The 19,189-nt window shown below is 38.5% G+C and overlaps 2 protein-coding genes across 4 annotated transcripts in view; both read right to left on the bottom strand.

Annotated features, from left to right (window-relative positions):
• Window positions 1-3,116: 3,116 nt before the first annotated feature.
• Rlf (rearranged L-myc fusion) overlaps window positions 3,117-19,189 on the bottom strand; it is a 110,878-nt gene continuing 94,805 nt past the window's right edge. Inside the window, exons 7-8 of one of the 2 annotated variants that reach the window (XM_004641075.1) lie at window positions 14,033-14,174; window positions 3,117-8,222 (exon numbers count right to left, since the gene is read on the bottom strand). In XM_004641075.1, the coding sequence (XP_004641132.1) occupies window positions 3,585-8,222; window positions 14,033-14,174 (4,780 nt within the window). In that variant the 3' untranslated portion in view covers window positions 3,117-3,584. The remainder of the gene's footprint in view (window positions 8,223-14,032; window positions 14,175-19,189) is intronic. The other variant, XM_023701027.1, reaches the window with a different exon arrangement.
• LOC105743518 (ubiquitin-like) lies at window positions 11,782-12,192 on the bottom strand. 2 transcript variants are annotated; one of them, XM_023701030.1, is made up of 2 exons: window positions 12,066-12,179; window positions 11,782-11,978 (listed from the first exon to the last, which is right to left on the bottom strand). In XM_023701030.1, the coding sequence occupies exons 1-2, from the start codon at window positions 12,166-12,168 to the stop codon at window positions 11,782-11,784; spliced, it is 300 nt and encodes a 99-aa protein (XP_023556798.1). In that variant the 5' UTR covers window positions 12,169-12,179. The 2 variants fall into 2 exon arrangements, with proteins under 2 accessions (XP_023556798.1, XP_012372323.1); XM_012516869.1 differs by having other exon boundaries at window positions 11,782-12,192.

Below are 19,189 nucleotides of genomic sequence, written 5' to 3'. Positions count from 1 at the left end.
TGCGCTTGCCAGGGAAGCGCTTATTCCACTGAGCCATCTCCCTGGCCCCATAGAAAGAGTCGGGACGGGGGCACGAACCGGCGACCTCGCACTCCAGAGCCTGGCGTGGAGACCGCCGCGCTAGGTCGCCGCCTTACCTTTTCAAGTTCTCATTTCCAGTTTTCTCAGAAGGGACTAGAAATAAAGTTTTGTCTCCATTTGTTCTAGTGAAGCAAAAACACTTGACTTTAAGTGGTACTCAATTGAAAAAGGCAAACACAATTGACAAACACAATACTCTCATGTTTGTACTAAGGCTAGGACAAATTCCGAAACACGTATCAGGTAGAGATGATTACTAATAGCTATTAAAATAAGGTAATGATCATCTGCAACATATTACCACATATGCTGATTTAAACACAGAAGTCTACAATAACGATAAAGGGCTGGTGAGATGGCTCAGTGGTCTAAAGCACCTACTTAGAACAAGCTTAGCAAAAGCACAGGGACCGCGGTTCAATTCCCCAGCACCACATGCTTGCCAGCCCCGCCCCCTGGAGGGCTGAGCTGGCCACACACACACACACAAAATTAAAAAAAAATAAATACAATAACGATAAAATGAAACAAGCAACTTCAAGTGGAATAGGTGATTAGGATCAACCATTTAGGTCTGAACTTAAATTGTCATATGGATTCTGAAAACTAGGGCTTAGTTTCATTATAAATGGACTCACTGGGTCTCCTATGGAATAGGATTTCAGAATAACTATGTAGATAGTTTAACATTAGCAGGTGTCTCATTTTAGGTTAATTATCAATCTCCAGTATGAGTAATTTTTAAAGCAAGCCCTTCATCTCATGCTGAAATGGTTTGGGGATGTAGCTCAGCAGCACAAGTGCCTGCCTAGCAAGTGCAAGATCCTGAGTTCAATTTCAGCATGTGAAATCTCAGAAAAGGTCCACTCAACAGGTGGGGATATAGCTTAGTAGTAGAACATGTGCTCTGGGTTCAAACCCCAGTAGCATCAACAGTGGTGACTCTTGCCACTTCCACCCTAAAATCTCACAGCTGGGTGAGGATGCAAGCCTATATCCCAGCACCCAGAGGGGCTCAGGCAGGAGGACTAGCAATTGAGTAACTCTGAGATCCTGTCTGAAAATGGAAAAACAGGTGGGGCTGAGGATTATAGTTTAGTGCATAGGCCCTGGGTTCAATTCCTAGTACTGGGGATGGGAATCACTCAGGCCTCATTTTTTCAGAAGAAACTGAGTCGTACAGAAGAAACTAGCTCAACATTCCAGGCAATTAGTGGTGGTCCTAGCCTGTAAGATGCTCCACTGTACTGATAACTCCTCTTCCCCATCTCACAAATACCTTGCACATGGGGGATGGTTTAGAATGAAACTGCTGGAGATGACAAAAAATGAAGGGAGGGAGGGAGGGAGGGGAAGGAAAAGAAAAAAGAAACAAGTTTGAGGGTGCGGGAAAATGTTCAAAATCTAATTCTAGGGATGAGAAAAAGCTCAGTGTGTGTCTAGAGCCTGTTTAGCAAGCACAAAGCCCTGAGTTCGATTAATAAAAAAAAAAAAAGTGCCTCAAAAGTGTATCATTTCAACACTCTTTAAGAAAGTGTCTAAGAACTTAAAATAGCTAATAACATACTGCTATCTTTGTCATTAAACTGATGTTTTATGAACTTTTTTTTTTTTTGGTGGAACTGGGGATCAAACTCAGACCCACGTGCTCGCCAGGGAAGCGCTTATTCTACTGAGCAATCTCCCCGGCCCTAAACTTGGTTTTCTACCCTCCTTCCAAATACTAATTTTTAAAAATATTCTCATTCTATTTAGCTGTTATCAGTACTGGATCTTTTTTTTTTTTCTTCAGATTTTCTGAAACCTCCAAGTCCCAAATAATCCTGTCTTCTTTTACCTTGATTTCATCTCTTTCTTCTGCTCTAGTAGAGAATCTCAATTACTTCAACATCTATCTCCTAATCCATTCACAAAATTCCCAACACTCCACGTTTCATCTGTAAGTTAATGCGTTATTTTGCTTAACATCCTTCAAAGGCTCTCCAAGGCCACAGACTCAAGTTGAAACTCCTTAGAGTTTATAGGTTCCTGGCTATCTCTGTAACAGCCTCACCCCCTTTTACTACTAGCATAACAAGATATAGTTCCCTGGAAACAAGTCTTTGAATTTGCTACCCCTTTTCACATTCCACTTGGCATACTTTATCCTAACTGGCCAATTTCTGGACCTTGCCCTCTGGGAGCCCTCTTGAATCTCAAAAGTACTCAACCTTAAATTCTTTCCAGAAATTTTAAAGCCAAGTTATTAAAAAAGAAGGCTGACATGATCTTTTGTCTAAACAATAATAGTACAAATCTTTCTTCTCATTGAACTAAGAGAAAGTAGCTGTGTATCTATCCTATTATGTATATATTTTTTCACTACAAAATGGTCTTTCATTTATATTACCTTTTTGATCACAGATGGGTGTTCCATTGCTGTTAGAGAAGCTGTATTTGGAGAAGTCTAGCCTTCACACCAGTTCAAATATAATACAAAGACAACATTATTTAATGTATTATCGAAACTATCCTACTAACAGTTTTGAAACTCTTTGCTTTCTCATTAAAATCAATAAAAAATTAAAAATAAATAACGTTGATCCAGGCATGCTGGTGTACACCTGTAATCCCAGGAACTTGAGAGGTTGAAGTAGGAGGATCACCTCAAGTTCAAGGTCAACCTGAACTACACAGTGAGACCCTGCCTCAAAAGCAAAAAAAATCAAAACAAACAAAAAACCACAAGGACAGCCTGAGCTACATAAGACCCTGCTTCAAAAAACAAAAACACGCCTGTAATTCCATTACTCCAGAGGCTGAGGCAGGAGGATCTTTGCAAGTTCAAGACCAGCCTGGGCTACAAAGTGAGCTCAAGGCCAGCCTGAATGGCACAACAAGACCCTGTCTCAAACAAAATAAAAATCAAAAACCTTAGCTGATTTGGTTAAAAACAAAAACAAACACTGCAGCAAAATAAGTGTAAGTTCCAGAAAATGCAAGTGTAATTCTAGTTTATATGTGGCCTGAAAACTTAAAATGAATAAACAAGAAAGTGGGTGAAAAATTGTAATTTATTGAAACTCAACTCAAAAAATATAAGATGCTGTAGTGTACAATATATTACACAAAGCACCCTTAGGTGCACATTCAAGTCAAGTAAGAACTCCATATCCCTTTCCCCAGCCCTCCCACCCTGGGACCTTAGTATTTGTTCCATATACAATCATGCACATTTAATTTGAAAAAGGAAGCCCCAGTATATTTTGATGTATTAATTAGCACCAAACAAGAGTACAGTTCCATTTTTCTCAGAAACAAAAACAAAAAACCAATCAATAAACCAACTGGAGAGCTAATGGACTCAGCCAATACTGCTGACATAGATATTATACATTCATGTAAATACACAGCCTATTCTACCCTAAACAACGGTGTAGCTGTTTCTCAGCCTTTGTTCATGTTGGCAATCACCTCCATGTTGCAGTGTTGGAGCCTGTCTGTTCTTAAAACAAAATTGTTACTTAAGAACTTCCTACACAAAGCTCATCTGTCTTTTTTGTTGGAAACAAATCTAAAATTGGTGTGGAAAACTTTGATCTTTCAAGAACCACCACTGGCCGAAGATAATGAAGCTGTTTTAAGGCAAGCTCTCCACAGTCTGTTAATGCTTTGTCCAGTACAACCCTCAGGTTTTCCAAGGAAGGAACTGTTGTTGTTTCAGCTACTATTAACGGTGGGATTGCAGTCAGGTTCTCATGAATTGCAGAATCACTGGAACAATGAGGTATGTCGGCTTCAGGGTCATTGTCATTCATTGTATTATTTGCCAGAACATTCCCTGTGAAGTCACCATTGGGTGGCGAAGAATTATTTAATGTTAAGTGCTCTGAAGGCTCCCAATCATCAAAATCATCATCTTTCTCTTCACTCTCCTGAATAAATTTCAGAAATGAAGATTCAAATCCCATAGGCTTGTAAGTCTTCAAATCAAATGACCTGGGCTGTGAATGCTTCCTAAAATTTTCTTTTGAGACATGGACTGAATTTTTTACAGTGTTTTCTTGCCCTGAATTATGCTGCCCAGTTTCTAAGTCTTTGATCCGTGGTAAAGGCAGCTGGAAATTTGTAAAGTAAGTCCCACTTTCAGTCCCATTGGGATTGGGCATGGAATTTTCTATTGTACAAGGAGACTGAACTATATTACATTGTTCTAAAGTGGTTTCTGAACTATGGTTACATTTCAAAGTTCCCCTATAGAGCAGTGTGTTTGCATCAAACACTGGGTTGTTTTCTACACATACTTTTTGACCTCCATCCCTTTCCCTTGGATGGGAAAAGTCAGTGTTTTGGAGAGGTGCATCGTGGTTACCAAGCGGACGGCTGCACAGTGTGTGCTCAGACACACAGCTCACATTTACTTCTGTCTTTATACAGGGCTCTGCTTCAGAAGGGGGCTCCTCCTTAATTTTGGTACCATACTTAACACACACAACAAGGTTCTCCATCTGTTGCTCTAAATAGGCACTACTCATCTGATGGGTACGTTTGTAATGCCTCACTATACTGCTCTCTAATTTCACCACGGATAAACAGCCTTGAACCATGCAGGGATACTGTGTATGCTCAGAATGCTCTACACACATATGGAGGGCTTCAGCCCTAGTTTTAAAACTTATAGGTGCTTTCTTTTCTTTAATTAAACTACACTTCTTAGCTTTAGCATTAAATGACCGTCTGGTAGTCTGATGTTCATGGCCCTGAGCTGTTTCACATACCTTTTCACTCCTTAGTAGCCTTTCATTTGCTACTTTCTGGCTTCTGAATAGATCATCATAATAGTCCTTATGTCGGTAATATACATGTTGTGAGTAATTACTGCGGTGAGTGAAAATCTGGCCACAGCCATTAAGATCACAATGAATTTCATAATCTGAATGTATTTCTCCTTCAATATTATGCTGTTCCATCAAGTGGTGTTTCAACTTGCTGAATGTATAAAAAACAGCAGGGCACTGAGACTGGTTGCAGGAAAACCTTGCTGCAGACTCAGCTTCAGAAAGGACTTTTGGTTCTTCCATATGATCTAGGTTGTGAGAGTCACTACAGTGCTTTGCAAGAGCTTTGGAACACAGGAAGCGCTTATTACATTCCTTATATTTGCAGGCAAATATTTTTTTACATTTCACAAGTTCCCTTTTGGTTCTTGCTTTATCTTTTTCTAAACATAGCTGTTCTTTGTTGTACTGATGTACTGTTCTATAATGGCGAATCAAGCCTTTTAGATTGGTGAATGAGGAGTTGCAAGTTTTATGAATACAATGGAATGGTTTGTGGTATTTATTCAAAATATAACACAGGTTTCCTTTAGCAACAGTTCGCCTGCTACCTCTCCCCTCTTTTCCTTCTTCTTCCCTATGACCACCCATTGGTGATGAAATATCGGATATTTTACTTTCGGTTTCTTCACAAGATGACTCCAAATCTGTTTCGGAACTGCATTCGTCTTTTTTAGAATGGCAGTGTGGCTTCTCAGAGTTACTGCTGGGATTACCTTCAAATTCTGAACAATCGCCTTTCAACCTGTCCACTGAGCATGGGCCTTCATGATCACATTTTTCGCTGTCTGACAGTTTTTGAGGTGCTCTGTCACTACCAATTTGATGTTTATTTTTATAATGAATCCTAAGATGTGTTTTTCTTGTGAATGACCTTTGGCAAATGTGACACTGGAATGGGGAATACCGATGTTGAAACATGCTTAACTGAAGGACTTTTTCCTTTGAATAATTATGCTTTTTAAGATAATGCATTAACAAAGCCTCTCTGGTCACAAATTCGTATTTACATCCTTGAAGCTCACAGAAAAAAGGCTTAGCCGCCAACTGGGCAAGGTACTGACTTGGCATGTTTTCATCTTGATTCTGAAAATTAAGGTCTGAGATAGCAGATGAGACCGACTGCAGAGACTTAGCACCACTGGATGGGTACCCCTGTAATGACCCTGAGAAAGTCCCATGTGCTATTGAGTTTTTCAAGCTTAAATGTTTCAAGCGCAACAGAAGCTCCAACATAGTATCCTCTGTGCATGGCCTTTTGGAAGCACAAATAGAGACTTCTGAGGAAAAATCTTGATGTTCTCGTTTACATTTAGTATGAATATTATGATCTACACCTTCATCTGGGGAGTCGCTGTTTGTATCTGAGCTGGGTTTAAGTTCTGCATCAAACTTTACAGTTGTTTGATTTTGTTCATTACCCAAACAGGGAAAGAGATCTTTTGTCTTTATCTTTTTGGGTTTGAAATGGTATGGATGAACCTTCCGTAGATGCTTCTGCATACCTCTTGCATTTTTGTACGTGGACCCACACCCATCAAAACCACAGGTAAATTTAGTCCCATCAAAGCAAACTGCCATATTGGAACATTTTTCTTTTAAATTGGAGGGCACAAAAACTTTCTCATGAGCTAATAATATGTCCTGCATTGTTTCAGAATGATCCAGTGTGTCAATTAACTCTTCATTTATTGATGCTGAAGAGCTATGACTTAACTGGTCACTAGAATTACTGTCACTGTTTTCTTTCAGGTTTTCTGCATTTTCTGCAACTATTTGAGAACTAGCTGGTCCTGCACAGAAAAGCAGATCTTCAGGTAACTGTGACTTATCAGTTTGGTCAACTAGATGCGTCTGATCAACACAATCTTGCTTTTCACCTGCTGCAGATTCTTCGAGTTTCACTGATTTCTTTATGTCTTCATTTGAACTTTCAGCATTATGCATTGAAAGGTGATTCTGGTATTCAATTTTGGAATAGTAGAACTTTTTACAGCCAAGAAAATTACACGTGTAAGATGCATCCCTAAAATGTTGTGCTTCATGATGGTAAAGCTGTCCCAGGTCACTAAAAACAATATTACACCCACTTAGTTCACATTTATAACGAAGATCATCATGTTTTTGTTTATGATTAAGTAGTTCATTCACGGATCCGAACCTAGCATAGCAATCAATAGATACACACATATAAGGCTGAGGACCACAATGCACTTGTTCATGCTCTCGCAGGTGAAAAGCAGACATGAAATGTCGTCGACAGTAAGTACACTTCTCTCTTCTATTTTTCATATCCAAGTAATGCTTGGCATTTTCATCATTATTTTGGTGTTCAGCTTTAAGATGCACACTTAAGTACTTAAATTGTTTAAATACCCGAGAACAGTCTGTACCAGGACATGGGTACAAATCTCTGTCTTGCAGGTGGCAATCTTCCAACTTGCTGAACGTGACATATTCATGAGACTCTCCTTTGGCTTGTTCATTCAATGACTGATTCTCCAGGGTTAAAGAGGGGCTCTTGGGACAAACACCCTTTTGAGAACCTTTCAACAGTAATTTCTTTCTAGAGCGGTCCCTTCTGCTTGGTGGCATTTTAACATGTTCCATCACATGAGGAACAAATATTTCTTTTCTCTTGAACTTTTTAATACAAACTGGACAGGTATAAATGCCATCTTCCATATGCATCTTAGAATGATGGAGAATCCTGGCCTCTATACATTCTCGCTTACATAACAAGCAGAAAAACTTATATTGAAGCCACCTTTGGTATCTTTCAGAAGAACCAATAGGTTTTTTGTCCCTTTTCTCCTTTTGCTGATCTGCTAAATCTCTCCTCCTATATTGTTTATCTTCTTTACCTTCATCATAGTCACTGAGAAATGACTCTAAAACATCGGTATCATTGATAGACATTTCACAGCCACTTAAATCATCATCAGAATCTGAGGCTTCTTGTCCCAGAAGTTGGTGGCAGTGTCGTTTTAACGTTTTCCAGTCCCAAAATTCAGGATCAAAAGGCCAGTGGGCTTTTAAAGCTAATAGGAGCTCACATCGGAGAGAATTTGGAACTGGTGCATTTTCTTCATCAAATTTTTGATCTGGTTGCAAATATAATTCTTCCAACATATTAAAACCATCCAAACTGGGCTCAATTAAGAATTCTGTAAGCTGGCAAGCTCGTCTAACTTCTAAATCTTCTGGTAAAAGACAGGAAATTGTTTTACAAACTGAGGCCTTCATTTCCTCATCCTCACTTGATCTGAGTTGAAGAGCTCTGACACACAGTAAAATTGACACCCCAACACCAGAATCTTGTGCCTGTAAGAAAGAGATGAAAAGTCATTTTTTCTCATTTACAAAGAAATTACATTAATTTCCATGGATATTTCAGTCTCTTAAAATCTTTAGAATTCTTAAATTTCATAAACCTTAATGAAAGCTACATTTAGATTCTTCTCATCTCAATATATGAAGGACTGGATTAGATGCTACAGTCATTAAACAACAATGTACATTTATATGGCACCACATATTTAAAGCAATCCTCATGAAATTTAGCTTTGTGCCAAATGCATAAACAATAAACACACATGAATTCCAAGGAATACACGATTAAAAAACCACCAGTGATGGATTCAAAGAATGGTAGCAAGCTGGGTAAAAAGAATAGGGCTTAACACAGGGAAAAGGGAAACAACATAGAAATGAATCTCAAAGTAAATTCAATTTAAGGAACTCTAGGTATTCTGAACACTTAAATTTTCCAAAATCTCAATTTTTTTTCCTGAAAGATAAGTACTACTTTATAGTTACAGGTGTACTGAATCTCAGCTTTCCATAGAAAAATAACAGAAATTAGAAAATTTCTATAGCATCAGATCTTCACAAATGAGTAAAAGCCTATGAACATTTGGTCACATGTTACAGAAGAATAATGTATACAGTTAATTATTTTATCTGAGAGGTTGAAATGAAACATAAAAATAACATGAGCAAAAATAACCCCAGGATCATACAGTAGAGTGGCTTATAATGCAGTAGCTGACAGTACAGGATTTTAGAGCCAGACTTTGATAGTTTTGGGGCTTTGAGGCAAGGTCTCACTATGTAGTGCAGGCTGGTCTTAAACTTGCTTATATAGCCCCAGATGGCCTCTAACTCATAGTAACACTCCTGCTTCACCTTTCTGAGTGATGGGGGTTATAGGTGTGCACCATCATACCTGGAAACTTTGATAGCCTTTGAACCCCATTTCACTACAGGGATGAGTTCCCAACTGTAAGCCTCAGTTTCTTCCTCAGTAAGATGATAACAATCGGTAATATTACATTCTCTCCTAGGACAGAGGATAAACCAAGTGTGGTGCCACATTCCTACAACCCTGGCACTAAGGGGAGCTGAGGTAGGAGAATCCTGAGTTCTGGGCCAGACTGGGCCTAGCTAGACCCTATCTCAAAGAGTGGGTCCAAGGCCGGGTTGGTGGTGCATGCCTATTAATATCAGCACTTGGGAGGTCAAGGTAGGAGGATTGCTGTGAGTCTGAGGCCAGCCTGATCCTGTATCAATAAAACAAACTCTCTAAATTGGTGGTGACAGTGGTACAGCTCACTTGTACAGACTGAGAGAGAGAGACAGAGACAGAGACAGAGACAGAGACAGAGAGAGAGAGAGAGAGAGAGAGAGAGACAGACAGACAGACAGAGAGACAAAGAGATGAAGAGAAGAGACAGACACAGACACAGAGAGACAGGGACAGACAAAAAAAGGTGATTGATACAATGCTGGCACATAATAAGTATAGTACTCAGCACAAACATAATAAACTTGCTAAGCAATTATCTTGTGTTGGGGATCATTTTATTTTATTTATTTAGTACAGGGTCTACAGGGTCTTACTACACAGATCAGACACAGTGATCCTTCAGTTTTCAGCCTCCCAAGCACTGGGATTACAGGCACGTGCCACCACCCCCAGTCTCAGTGGCCATCTCAGCACGCCCTGGGGGCAGTGGTGGGGCTGGCACAGCAAACCAGAGATTGAACCCCTGTCGCTGCGCCTGCCTAAGCAGGCACTTTAGTCTGTTGAGCTATCTGGCTGGCCTAGGGATCATTTTAAATACTAAGAACATAAATAACTATCCTAGGAACTTGTTCTAAATGAACCTTTCCGCATATATCATCCTCATAAAGAAAGCAAGGCTCAGGAGCTATCAATGATATCAACTTCTAAGTAGAGCACTCTATTTCTAATAGAGCCATGGGTCTCATCCTATGTTAACTTCAGTCTTCAGCTGACTTGACTATTTTCCATAATGTTGATATGGTATGTCTACTCACTCTTGTTCTCTCAGCTTCCTAAGTTAAAAGCCACCAATTCCTTCAAAATTTAGCTCCTGTTTCTAAGTTATTCACCAGTCTTTAGCCAGTAACTCCTTGGTAGATCTGCTCAGAATATACAGTGGTATTTCTAGTCATTGTTCTTTGTGTTAGTGATTTCACAAATTTTATTAACCCAACCAGATTCAGCTACTTAAGAAAGAATGAGAAAAAAAAGACAAAAAATGAAGAGGAAGAAGAGGAAAAAGAAAAGAATGGACATTGTTGTATTTGGGTTCACAGACTTCCAAAAGTAATTTAGTTAAAACTTGTTAATTCTTTAAGTTTATTTTGACTTTTTCCTAGTCCTCTAGCCCATACTTATAAATAATAATCTTATATTACAACATGCTATTAAATCAAAAGGTCCATTGTCTAGCCTAGACAGCTGTGAACAAGGTATCTGACTTTATGAGTCACATATCTGCAATTTTTAGCGCCTTTATTACTTAGACGTGAGAAACTAGACAAAGTCCTATTTTCCAGGAGTAGTATTTGTTTAATTAAAAAGGGTTGCCTGGCCATATAAGTTGAACTCAAGATGATCCTCCTCCTTACATGTTCTATTTCAAAACATAACCACATCTATATTGTTTCTGCCACACTAATTTTAGTTTTGAGATATACTCTGAATTGTCAAGTCATTCCTTCCATTTATGACTTTCTTTTCATTTATGACTTTCTTACATCACAGACTCAAAGTTTTAATGGCTTTAAGCATTCTTAAGTGATGATACAGTTTAAACTTTACTTACAGAAAACCAAACACCAGAAAATAAGACAGGCACTAGTAAGGACCTTTCCGTGACATCTAATTGCCTACTGCAAAGACCAAATGCCAACACAGACTCATCAGTTTCGTTCATCTTATCTATCCCAAGAGTTGTATTTATTTCCCTAACTGAATGCCCTTTTTCTATAAAAACAGAACACCTGATTTTTTATCCAGTTACAAAGTAATCTATAATAATAAACATACCTCCTTGCCATACATGTTCAAGGTGGCAACATGTATGTGTCTTTGGGAGAGTTGGAAAATGGTATGCCACAGTGTAGTTTGCCCTCCCCCACCTCTTCCTTCTTGCTATCTGGAATGGAAACATATCTAGGATTGAAATAGGTAGGTCTTAGAACATGAAATGGAAGCTAGGTATTGATGGCATATGAAAGGAATCTGGATTTCTGATATGTGTAGCCCCTAAAGCAAATGGGCCTATTTCATGAACTGTGTTCCTATATCAAAAAGAAACATCGATCTACTTTGGGTCACTACACTGTATACATCAGGCATTTACAATAGAACCAGATGGTAACTGATACAGATCCTTTCTCTCTCTCTCTCTCTCTCTCTCTCTCTCTCTCTCTCTCTCTCTCTCTCTCTCTCTCTCTCTCTCTCTCTTTTTTTTTGTGCTGCTCTAGTCAAGGGAGGGAAACTTTATTCAGGCCCCAAGGCTGCCAGAAGGGCAGGTGGTGCCCTTCTGGACGAGGGGCTGGCTGAGCTTTATTTGACCTTCTTTTTGGGGTGCAGGTTATTGGTGTGGCCACACTTCTTCTTGCAACAACTGACAGCACGGGGGTGCAGATGGGCATAACACTTGTGGCAGATCATCTTGTCACAGCTGTACTTCTGGGCAAGCTGGCGCAGGGATGGCTCGATGATCCCACCTTGCAGGCGAAGCACCAGGTGCAGGGTGGACTCTTTTTGGATGTTGTAGTCAGAGAGGGTCCGACCATCCTCCAGTTGTTTGCCGGCAAATATCAGATGCTGCTGGTCAGGTGGGATGCCCTCCTTGTCTTGGATTTTGGCTTTGACATTCTCGATGGTGTCACTGGGCTCAACCTCGAGGGTGATGGTCTTGCCTGTCAGGGTCTTCACAAAGATCTGCATGTCTGCGTCCGCTCGGCTGCCTCGTTGAAGAGAAAGAGCCTTTCTTTCTCTTTAAAAGAGCTGGTGTCTCAATTTATTTATCTTCTTTTGTGGCAATGGGAATTAAACCCACCAGGTTTGATCATGCTAGACAAGTACTCTTTTGTTTCCAAGACGGGCTCTCACCATGTTGTCCAGGGTGGCCATATAGTTAGTGTCTTCTTGCCTATGCCTCTAAGCAGTAAGGTTATAGGTGCAAGTCTACCAACCAGCTTGGAGTTTCATTTTGAAAGGGATTCTATATACACATACCCTTACTTACCAGTTCATATTTCTCCTACCCTTCAGGCTAAATATGACTCAGGACTATAGCAGAAAGTGCTCTAGATTTAAATTCAAGACAAATGACTCTGGTTGGGATAGATATATAGCTGCATTCTCTTAATGAATAGAATGATTTTTTCTAATGGTGTTTGTAAGTAGGATCACAAGTCTGCATCTTGTACAGCAATTAACCACTAAGAAGAATATATGCAGTGTATTATTTGTTGAAACTGTACTTTCGATTTGATTTGAAACTGTCTCATTGCTATATGTTTATCAATAAAACTTTGAAAAGAAAAAAAAAAAAGACAAATGACTCTGATCCTATAGGTGAACAAAATATTCCTTGGCCTATTTCAAAATCCCACTGACCTTAACCACCCTGCAGCTTTTCCCATACTAATCACCCAAACCATTTAACTCTCTAGGTCTAGAAATCAGAGACAGAGGGTATTAGATTCAAAGCACAAGAAGGATTGCTGAGGCAAGAAATAGGGTAGCTTCTCTTAGTTTAGAATAGGCTTGGGCTGACATCACCAAGAAAACAAGGGACAGTAGACCTACAACCACAAGAAACCAAACTGAAATCTGTCAACAAGAATGAACTTAGATACATTTTCCAGAAAGCCTCTGGTAAGATCCTACCCTGGCCAACACTCTGGTTTTACCCTTAGGATACTAACAGCAGAGAACCTTGCCACATTGTGCTAGATTTCTAATCTACAAAACTGACAGCTAATATAAATAGGTATTGCTTCAAGCACTAACTTTGTTGTAATCTGTTATCCAGAGAGGTAGAAAATCCATTGTTGTTATTAAAATTTTTAAAACGAAACACTTTAAAAATCAAGTTTACAAGTACTTTTTAAATCTATGGTTGTTTAAAACTGTTCTGTGACATGAAACTAACAGTGACTAGAAATAATTATCTGCTAATTGTTGGACACCAATTTACTTCTGGCATCTTCACTTTCTTCAATGATCAGCATATTGTAAATCGTAAGATATGTAAAGATACATGGAGTGAGGGTCTCAGATACAGCAATGTGGCTTTACTTTAATAAAAATTATCTTTGGACGTTATCAAGTAACACAACAGAACATACCCATGAGCCACTGCAGACAGAGGCATACAGGAAGCTCAGTCATAGACAGTCATTACAGCAAAGTAGAGCACAGCGTAAGACACCTCAAGCCCCAACATGGCTGAGCTCACAAGAATAAGGTTTTATATATGGCATTTTACTTCACAGGATATATACACATCTTGAAAATATCTAACTTGTTATCCATTCTATTACCCTAAAATTTAATAAGGTTATTACTCTGTTGCTAATAACCTAAAAACATGATCATATCTTCTTCATTTATAGTTACTATGTTAATGAACAAGCAAATAGATCTGTATAACATATAGGTAGAACACCATTTTAGGAAAAGATACAAGGTGGTTAAAATGACAGGCAGAAACACACAATCTTCCCCACACTCAAGGGAGAGTCTTCACTTTACTACTTTCTGCTTACCACAACCGGCACAGAAAGCACAGTAAGTTACTCACTTCCGTTTGTATAACTCTAATCAGGCAAAACAAATGCTGCTGTGTTTTAGCTATGACACCAAACTGTCGGCAACGCTCCAAAAAAGTATCTAAAGAAGGGTCAATTCTTCTTTGCAGTTTACTCCAAAAGAGAGTCAGTTCCCTATGAAGAAAAATGATTATGTTAAAAAAGAACAGTTGGTATTTGCTGCAGTACCACTGAAAACTTTACTTCTGGTTTATGAAAGTTAAGATAATATACAACCAAAATTAGATGAAAAGCTGTCTACATTCACTGCTGCTCCATCTCAAACTATAACACTGTAAAGAATGTTCCGTGAAAATCATTCTTCCTTAACATTAGGATTTTTTCCTTTTCGTCTAGGGGAAAACAAAACAATAAAGACCACTCCTCTTATGGTGACAGTGAAAACACATTTTATTTATTTATTTGTTTATTTTGGAGACAAGGTTTCCCAGATGGGCCTCAGACTTACTGTATTCCTCCCACCTCTGAAATGCTGGGTTCACAGGTGTAAGCCACCATACCAGGTAGAAAAAAATTTAAATCCCTCATTGGGCCAGGCATGGTGGCACATACCTATAATCCTAGTGTTTGGTAAGCAGGATCAGGTAGGATACTCAGGCAGAGAGATCACTGTGAGTTCAAGGACAAGAGGAGCTACATCATAAGATCCTGATTCAAAAAAGAAAAAGAAAAGAAAAAAAAAAAAAAAAAAAAAAAAAAAAAAAAAAAAAAAAAAAGAAAAAGAAAAAAAGAAACAGTCCTGTGTTCTAATAGGCTTTGTTCTTTACATTTGTAATTAATTAACACTGACTGAATTAAAACCCAGTCCTACTGGGCAAGCATGTTCCAAATAATGAAGCAAGTAAAATAATATTCCTAAAAATGGCTAAAATACAAGCATCTCATTAAATTACTCATTATGGAAACAAATGCTTAATGTTGGACATGATTGTGCACATGTATAACCTCTGTGACTGAAGCAGGTGGGTCTCAAGTTTCAACCCATCCTGGACAACTTAGCAAGATGCTATCTCAAAAAACAGAAAAAATGCTAGAGATATAGTTCAGTGCAAAAGTTATCAGTCCCTAGTAGAATAAATAAAAACAAATGGGACTGAAAAAATAAATAAAATAAAAACAAAGGTGAAAAATCCTTAAGTACTCAAGCAAAAAAGTACTAGGGGGAAAGTAGCTGCCAAGGATAGAAATGCTAATATTAGTATGCAATGTGAATCCAAGGAAAGCTAACAGCAACACAGAAGAGGATGTAATCAGTTTAAAAAACAAAAAAACCCTGTTCGGCCAAAAAAAAAAAAAAAAAGGTAGTTCTAACATACACTCTCAATGGAAACTATGTATTTCTTTAGGGTTTTTCATTAAAAAGTAAAAAAAAACCAGACTGTTTTAGGAATCAGAATACAAACCCAAGGCTTTCAAATTTGGGGTAGTGGTGGTGGCACCAGGGCTTCATTCATGGGAGACAACTGCTCCAGCACTGCTTGCGTCCCACAGCCCCTTCAAAATTATTCCCATAATAGGGCAAAATAAACATACTTAAAATTTACTTTCTGTATTTCCTAAGAGGTAACTGGGACTATCATAAAGTAAAATTCTTTTTTTTTTTTTGTTTTTAACTTTTGGTTTGAGACAGAGTCTTGCTATGTAGGTTAGGCTGGCCTTGAACTCACTCTGTAGCCCCAAATGGCCTCAAACTCATAGAGGTCCTCCTGCCTCAGTCTCCCAAACACTGGGATTACAGCATGCACTAACACACTTGGTGGACTAAGCGAAATTCTTAGGAATAAAATCTGCTTCAGTGGCTGAAGGGAATATAAAGTCCTTCTTTCTTTTTAATTTACTTGGTACAGGATCTTGCTACACAGCCTGGCCTCCCCAGCACTGGGATTACAGGTTCATGCCACCACACCGGGTTTCGGTGACCAGCACAGGGTGCCCAGGGGGCCAGGGCTGGCACTGCATGCGGCATTGGGAATCAAACCTAGGTCCTTGAGCTTTGCAGGCAGGCGCTTAGACCACAAAGCTATCTCCCCACCTCTAAAGTATTTCAAAAGAGTAAACCTTAGGATTTTCTAGTGATGGTAAATCTGAGCTATAAGGAATAAAATTAACTTAAAATGCCCCTAAATATCTGTTTTAACTTATCAGATGAGTACTGCTTTCCCAACTAGAAGGGAAAAAAAAGGGGCCACCTTAAAAACAATCACCAGCCAGGCAAGTTGGGATGACCGTTCACTTTTACTTAGAAAAAGACTGCTTTATTCAGACTAAACCATGTTATATAGTATAAATTTTAGAGAACAGTACAAAATTCTAAAGACCAAAGGAAATGAGTAACATATATTCAGGGATAAAGGGTCAATTATCTAAAATCCATTCACTAGCTGCTGGTTTAAAGTTAGGCAAATCTGCTAACAAGATAAAAGGCTGAGAATTTAAGTATTTCAAATAATTTTTTAAACTAGTAAAACAAATACCTTAGGTTCTATGCATCGTAAATTCAAGTAAGTTTAATCAAACAAAGGCATTTAAAAATATATTTGTATAAGTATTTGTACAACTACTATTCAACGATTTCAAATTATTACTACTATAAACATGCCTAAAACCATTGCAACGAGGATATTACTTGAGAGAAAGCCAAGATGTAGTCACTTCAATCATAACTAAAATCAGCAGGTAGTAGTAGCCAACAGGCCACTGGATCACACACATACTAGGATGGATTCTTCAGTAACTATAATGATGTAATTTTAAAAAATGGACAATGATTGATTTTTTTTTAGGGGGGGGGAAATGATTTAAAAAATACTAAAAAAACAAATGATACATCTCTTAATGCTTGATCTATTATATGCACAAATTAGTCTGTTGTCTAGCTCAAGTCAAGTTATAAACAAATTTATAAAAATTAAAAAGGAAATTTAGTTCTACTCATAGTAGGAAACATCTTTGGCAGAGATGTAGTTGCCAAGCAAGGTTAAACAACTCTTCTTGCAGAGCAACATACAATCCACTTAACATGTCACACTGACATTCAAAATCTAGGTATTTTAGAAACAAAGAATAGAGGTTAGGCATGGTGGGGCACACCTGTAATCTCAGCACTCAGGTGACTGAGGCAGAAGTATCTCCATGAGTTTGAGGCCAGCCTGGGATTACATAGTGAGTTCAAGGCCAGCCTGCATTACATAGCAAGACCCTATTTCTGACAGAGGGGGAGAAGGAAGGAGGGAAGGAGAGAGGGAGGGAAAGAGAGGAAGGAAAGGAAGGAGGGAGGAAGGGAGGGAAGGAAGAAAGGAAGAAAGGAAGGATTGAAGAGAGGAGGGAAGAAAAACTTTTAATTCTTTGGAATTAAAAGAACAGCTATTCACTAAAGAACGTTATTAGAATAGTATTTATTTCTCATGTTCTCTTTTCGCCTACAAAATTTAGTTAAATGACAATACACAAATTAGTCAAATGTGGCAGTGCAAGTTTGTAATTCCAGCACTTGGGTGGTGGAGGCAGGAGGTCTGCATAATGAGTTCACGACCAACCTGGATTCACAGCAAAGTCCTGTTTCAATAAATAAATAAACAAATGAAATAAATAAATAAACTCTCCACAAACACCAAAAACTTGAACGTTTTCAGGTGCTGGGGATAAAACTGTGAAGTAGACAACATACATGACTAGCATGTCATCCAGTAGCAGAACACACATAAATATATCTTAAGAAACAAAATGTCCACAACATATATAATTTAAGCTCAGAGATGTTACAGAAACCAAAGGGCAGCCTATCACTAACTGAAAGCTTAGTGTGGAATTTTACTTGCATTGCTATTTTATTACCACTGAATTTTTTTTTTTTTAGGGGGGAGTCTTTTTTGAGACAGGGTTTCACTATGCAGTTCAGGCTGGCCTTGAGCTCACTTTGTAGGCCACGCTGTTCTTCAGCTCCCAATCTCACAATGATCCTCCTGCCTCAGCCTCCCAAGTGCTGGGATGACAGGTGTTTGCATCATGCCCGCTTCACCTGACAGTTATTTTTGGAGGATAATTCCCTGAATATTTCTTTGATATTTTTCAGAAAGTCAAAAGTCCTCGGAGGCTAGGGTTAATTAATAAGCTAAGGGCCACAGAGCTAGCTCAGTGGTCTAAGCACCTGCCTAGGAAAACACAAGGTGTCATGCCATGCTGGTCCCACCCCAAGAGCACCGAGCTGGCCACCAAGACCAGGTGTGGTGGTGCTTGCCTATAATCCAAGCACTGTAGAGGCAGAAACAGGAGGATAACTATGAGTGTGAGCTGCATTGTGAGACTCTGTACCAAATAAATAAATGACAGTCTTTTTAGAAAGTTAAAAAAATGAAAGTTTAAAAAAAATCAGATTCTCTTTTTGCTTGAATTATTTAGAAGCAGCTTACTTTTTCCCTTTTTTTTTTTTTTTTTTTTTGAGAAAGGCTCTCACAAAATAGGTTGATCTCAAACATGTTGTGATCTTCATGCCTCAGCCAACGGCTAGAAATACAGGTGTGTACCAGCATACCTGAGCACCTTACTCTTAACAAACTGAAACGACTTAAGATTTGCTTTCCTTTATTTATCATAGCTCCTCAAGAGGCAAAAGAGAAATCCCTGTTAATCTCTTCTTGCTGCAGGATAACATCATAAATCTTACAGCTACTTTGTAAGAAAATAGTGGCTGAATGCAGGAAATTACAAAAGAGTACATAGGAAAACTATCAGAAAAATTTAAAGAATTGTGAGAATATATTTTTAAAAACATAATTTTTTTAAAAAAACTCCATAATTTGTTCTAATGAGCTTCTTCCTGGCTCAAACCCTGTAATTTGTGTAACACATTCCATATGTTATTCGTCCATTCTTCGCATTGGTAACCTAGCTATTACTACTGGATTTTTTTTTTAATTATCATTGAAAATGAGATCAGTTTAACAATGGTTTGATCCTCAATAGCTGTCTTACTGAAGTTTAAAACCTAAATTTTTTTAAAAAATATTTATTTATTTATTTATTTAATTAATTAATGTGTGGCCAGCTCAGCCCACCAGGGGGCGGGCTGGCTGGCATGTGGTGCTGGGGGATTGAACCATGGTCCCTGTGCTTTGCTAAGCTTGTTCTAA

This window comes from Octodon degus, unplaced genomic scaffold (assembly GCF_000260255.1).
Source record: "Octodon degus isolate 3935 unplaced genomic scaffold, OctDeg1.0 scaffold00130, whole genome shotgun sequence".
NCBI lineage: Eukaryota > Metazoa > Chordata > Mammalia > Rodentia > Octodontidae > Octodon > Octodon degus.
This window is presented reverse-complemented; position numbering and strand designations above follow the sequence as displayed.

Bases quoted from the DNA above. Each gene is read 5' to 3' on its own strand.
- LOC105743518 (XM_012516869.1), bottom strand. From the start codon at position 12,168: ATGCAGATCTTTGTGAAGACCCTGACAGGCAAGACCATCACCCTCGAG.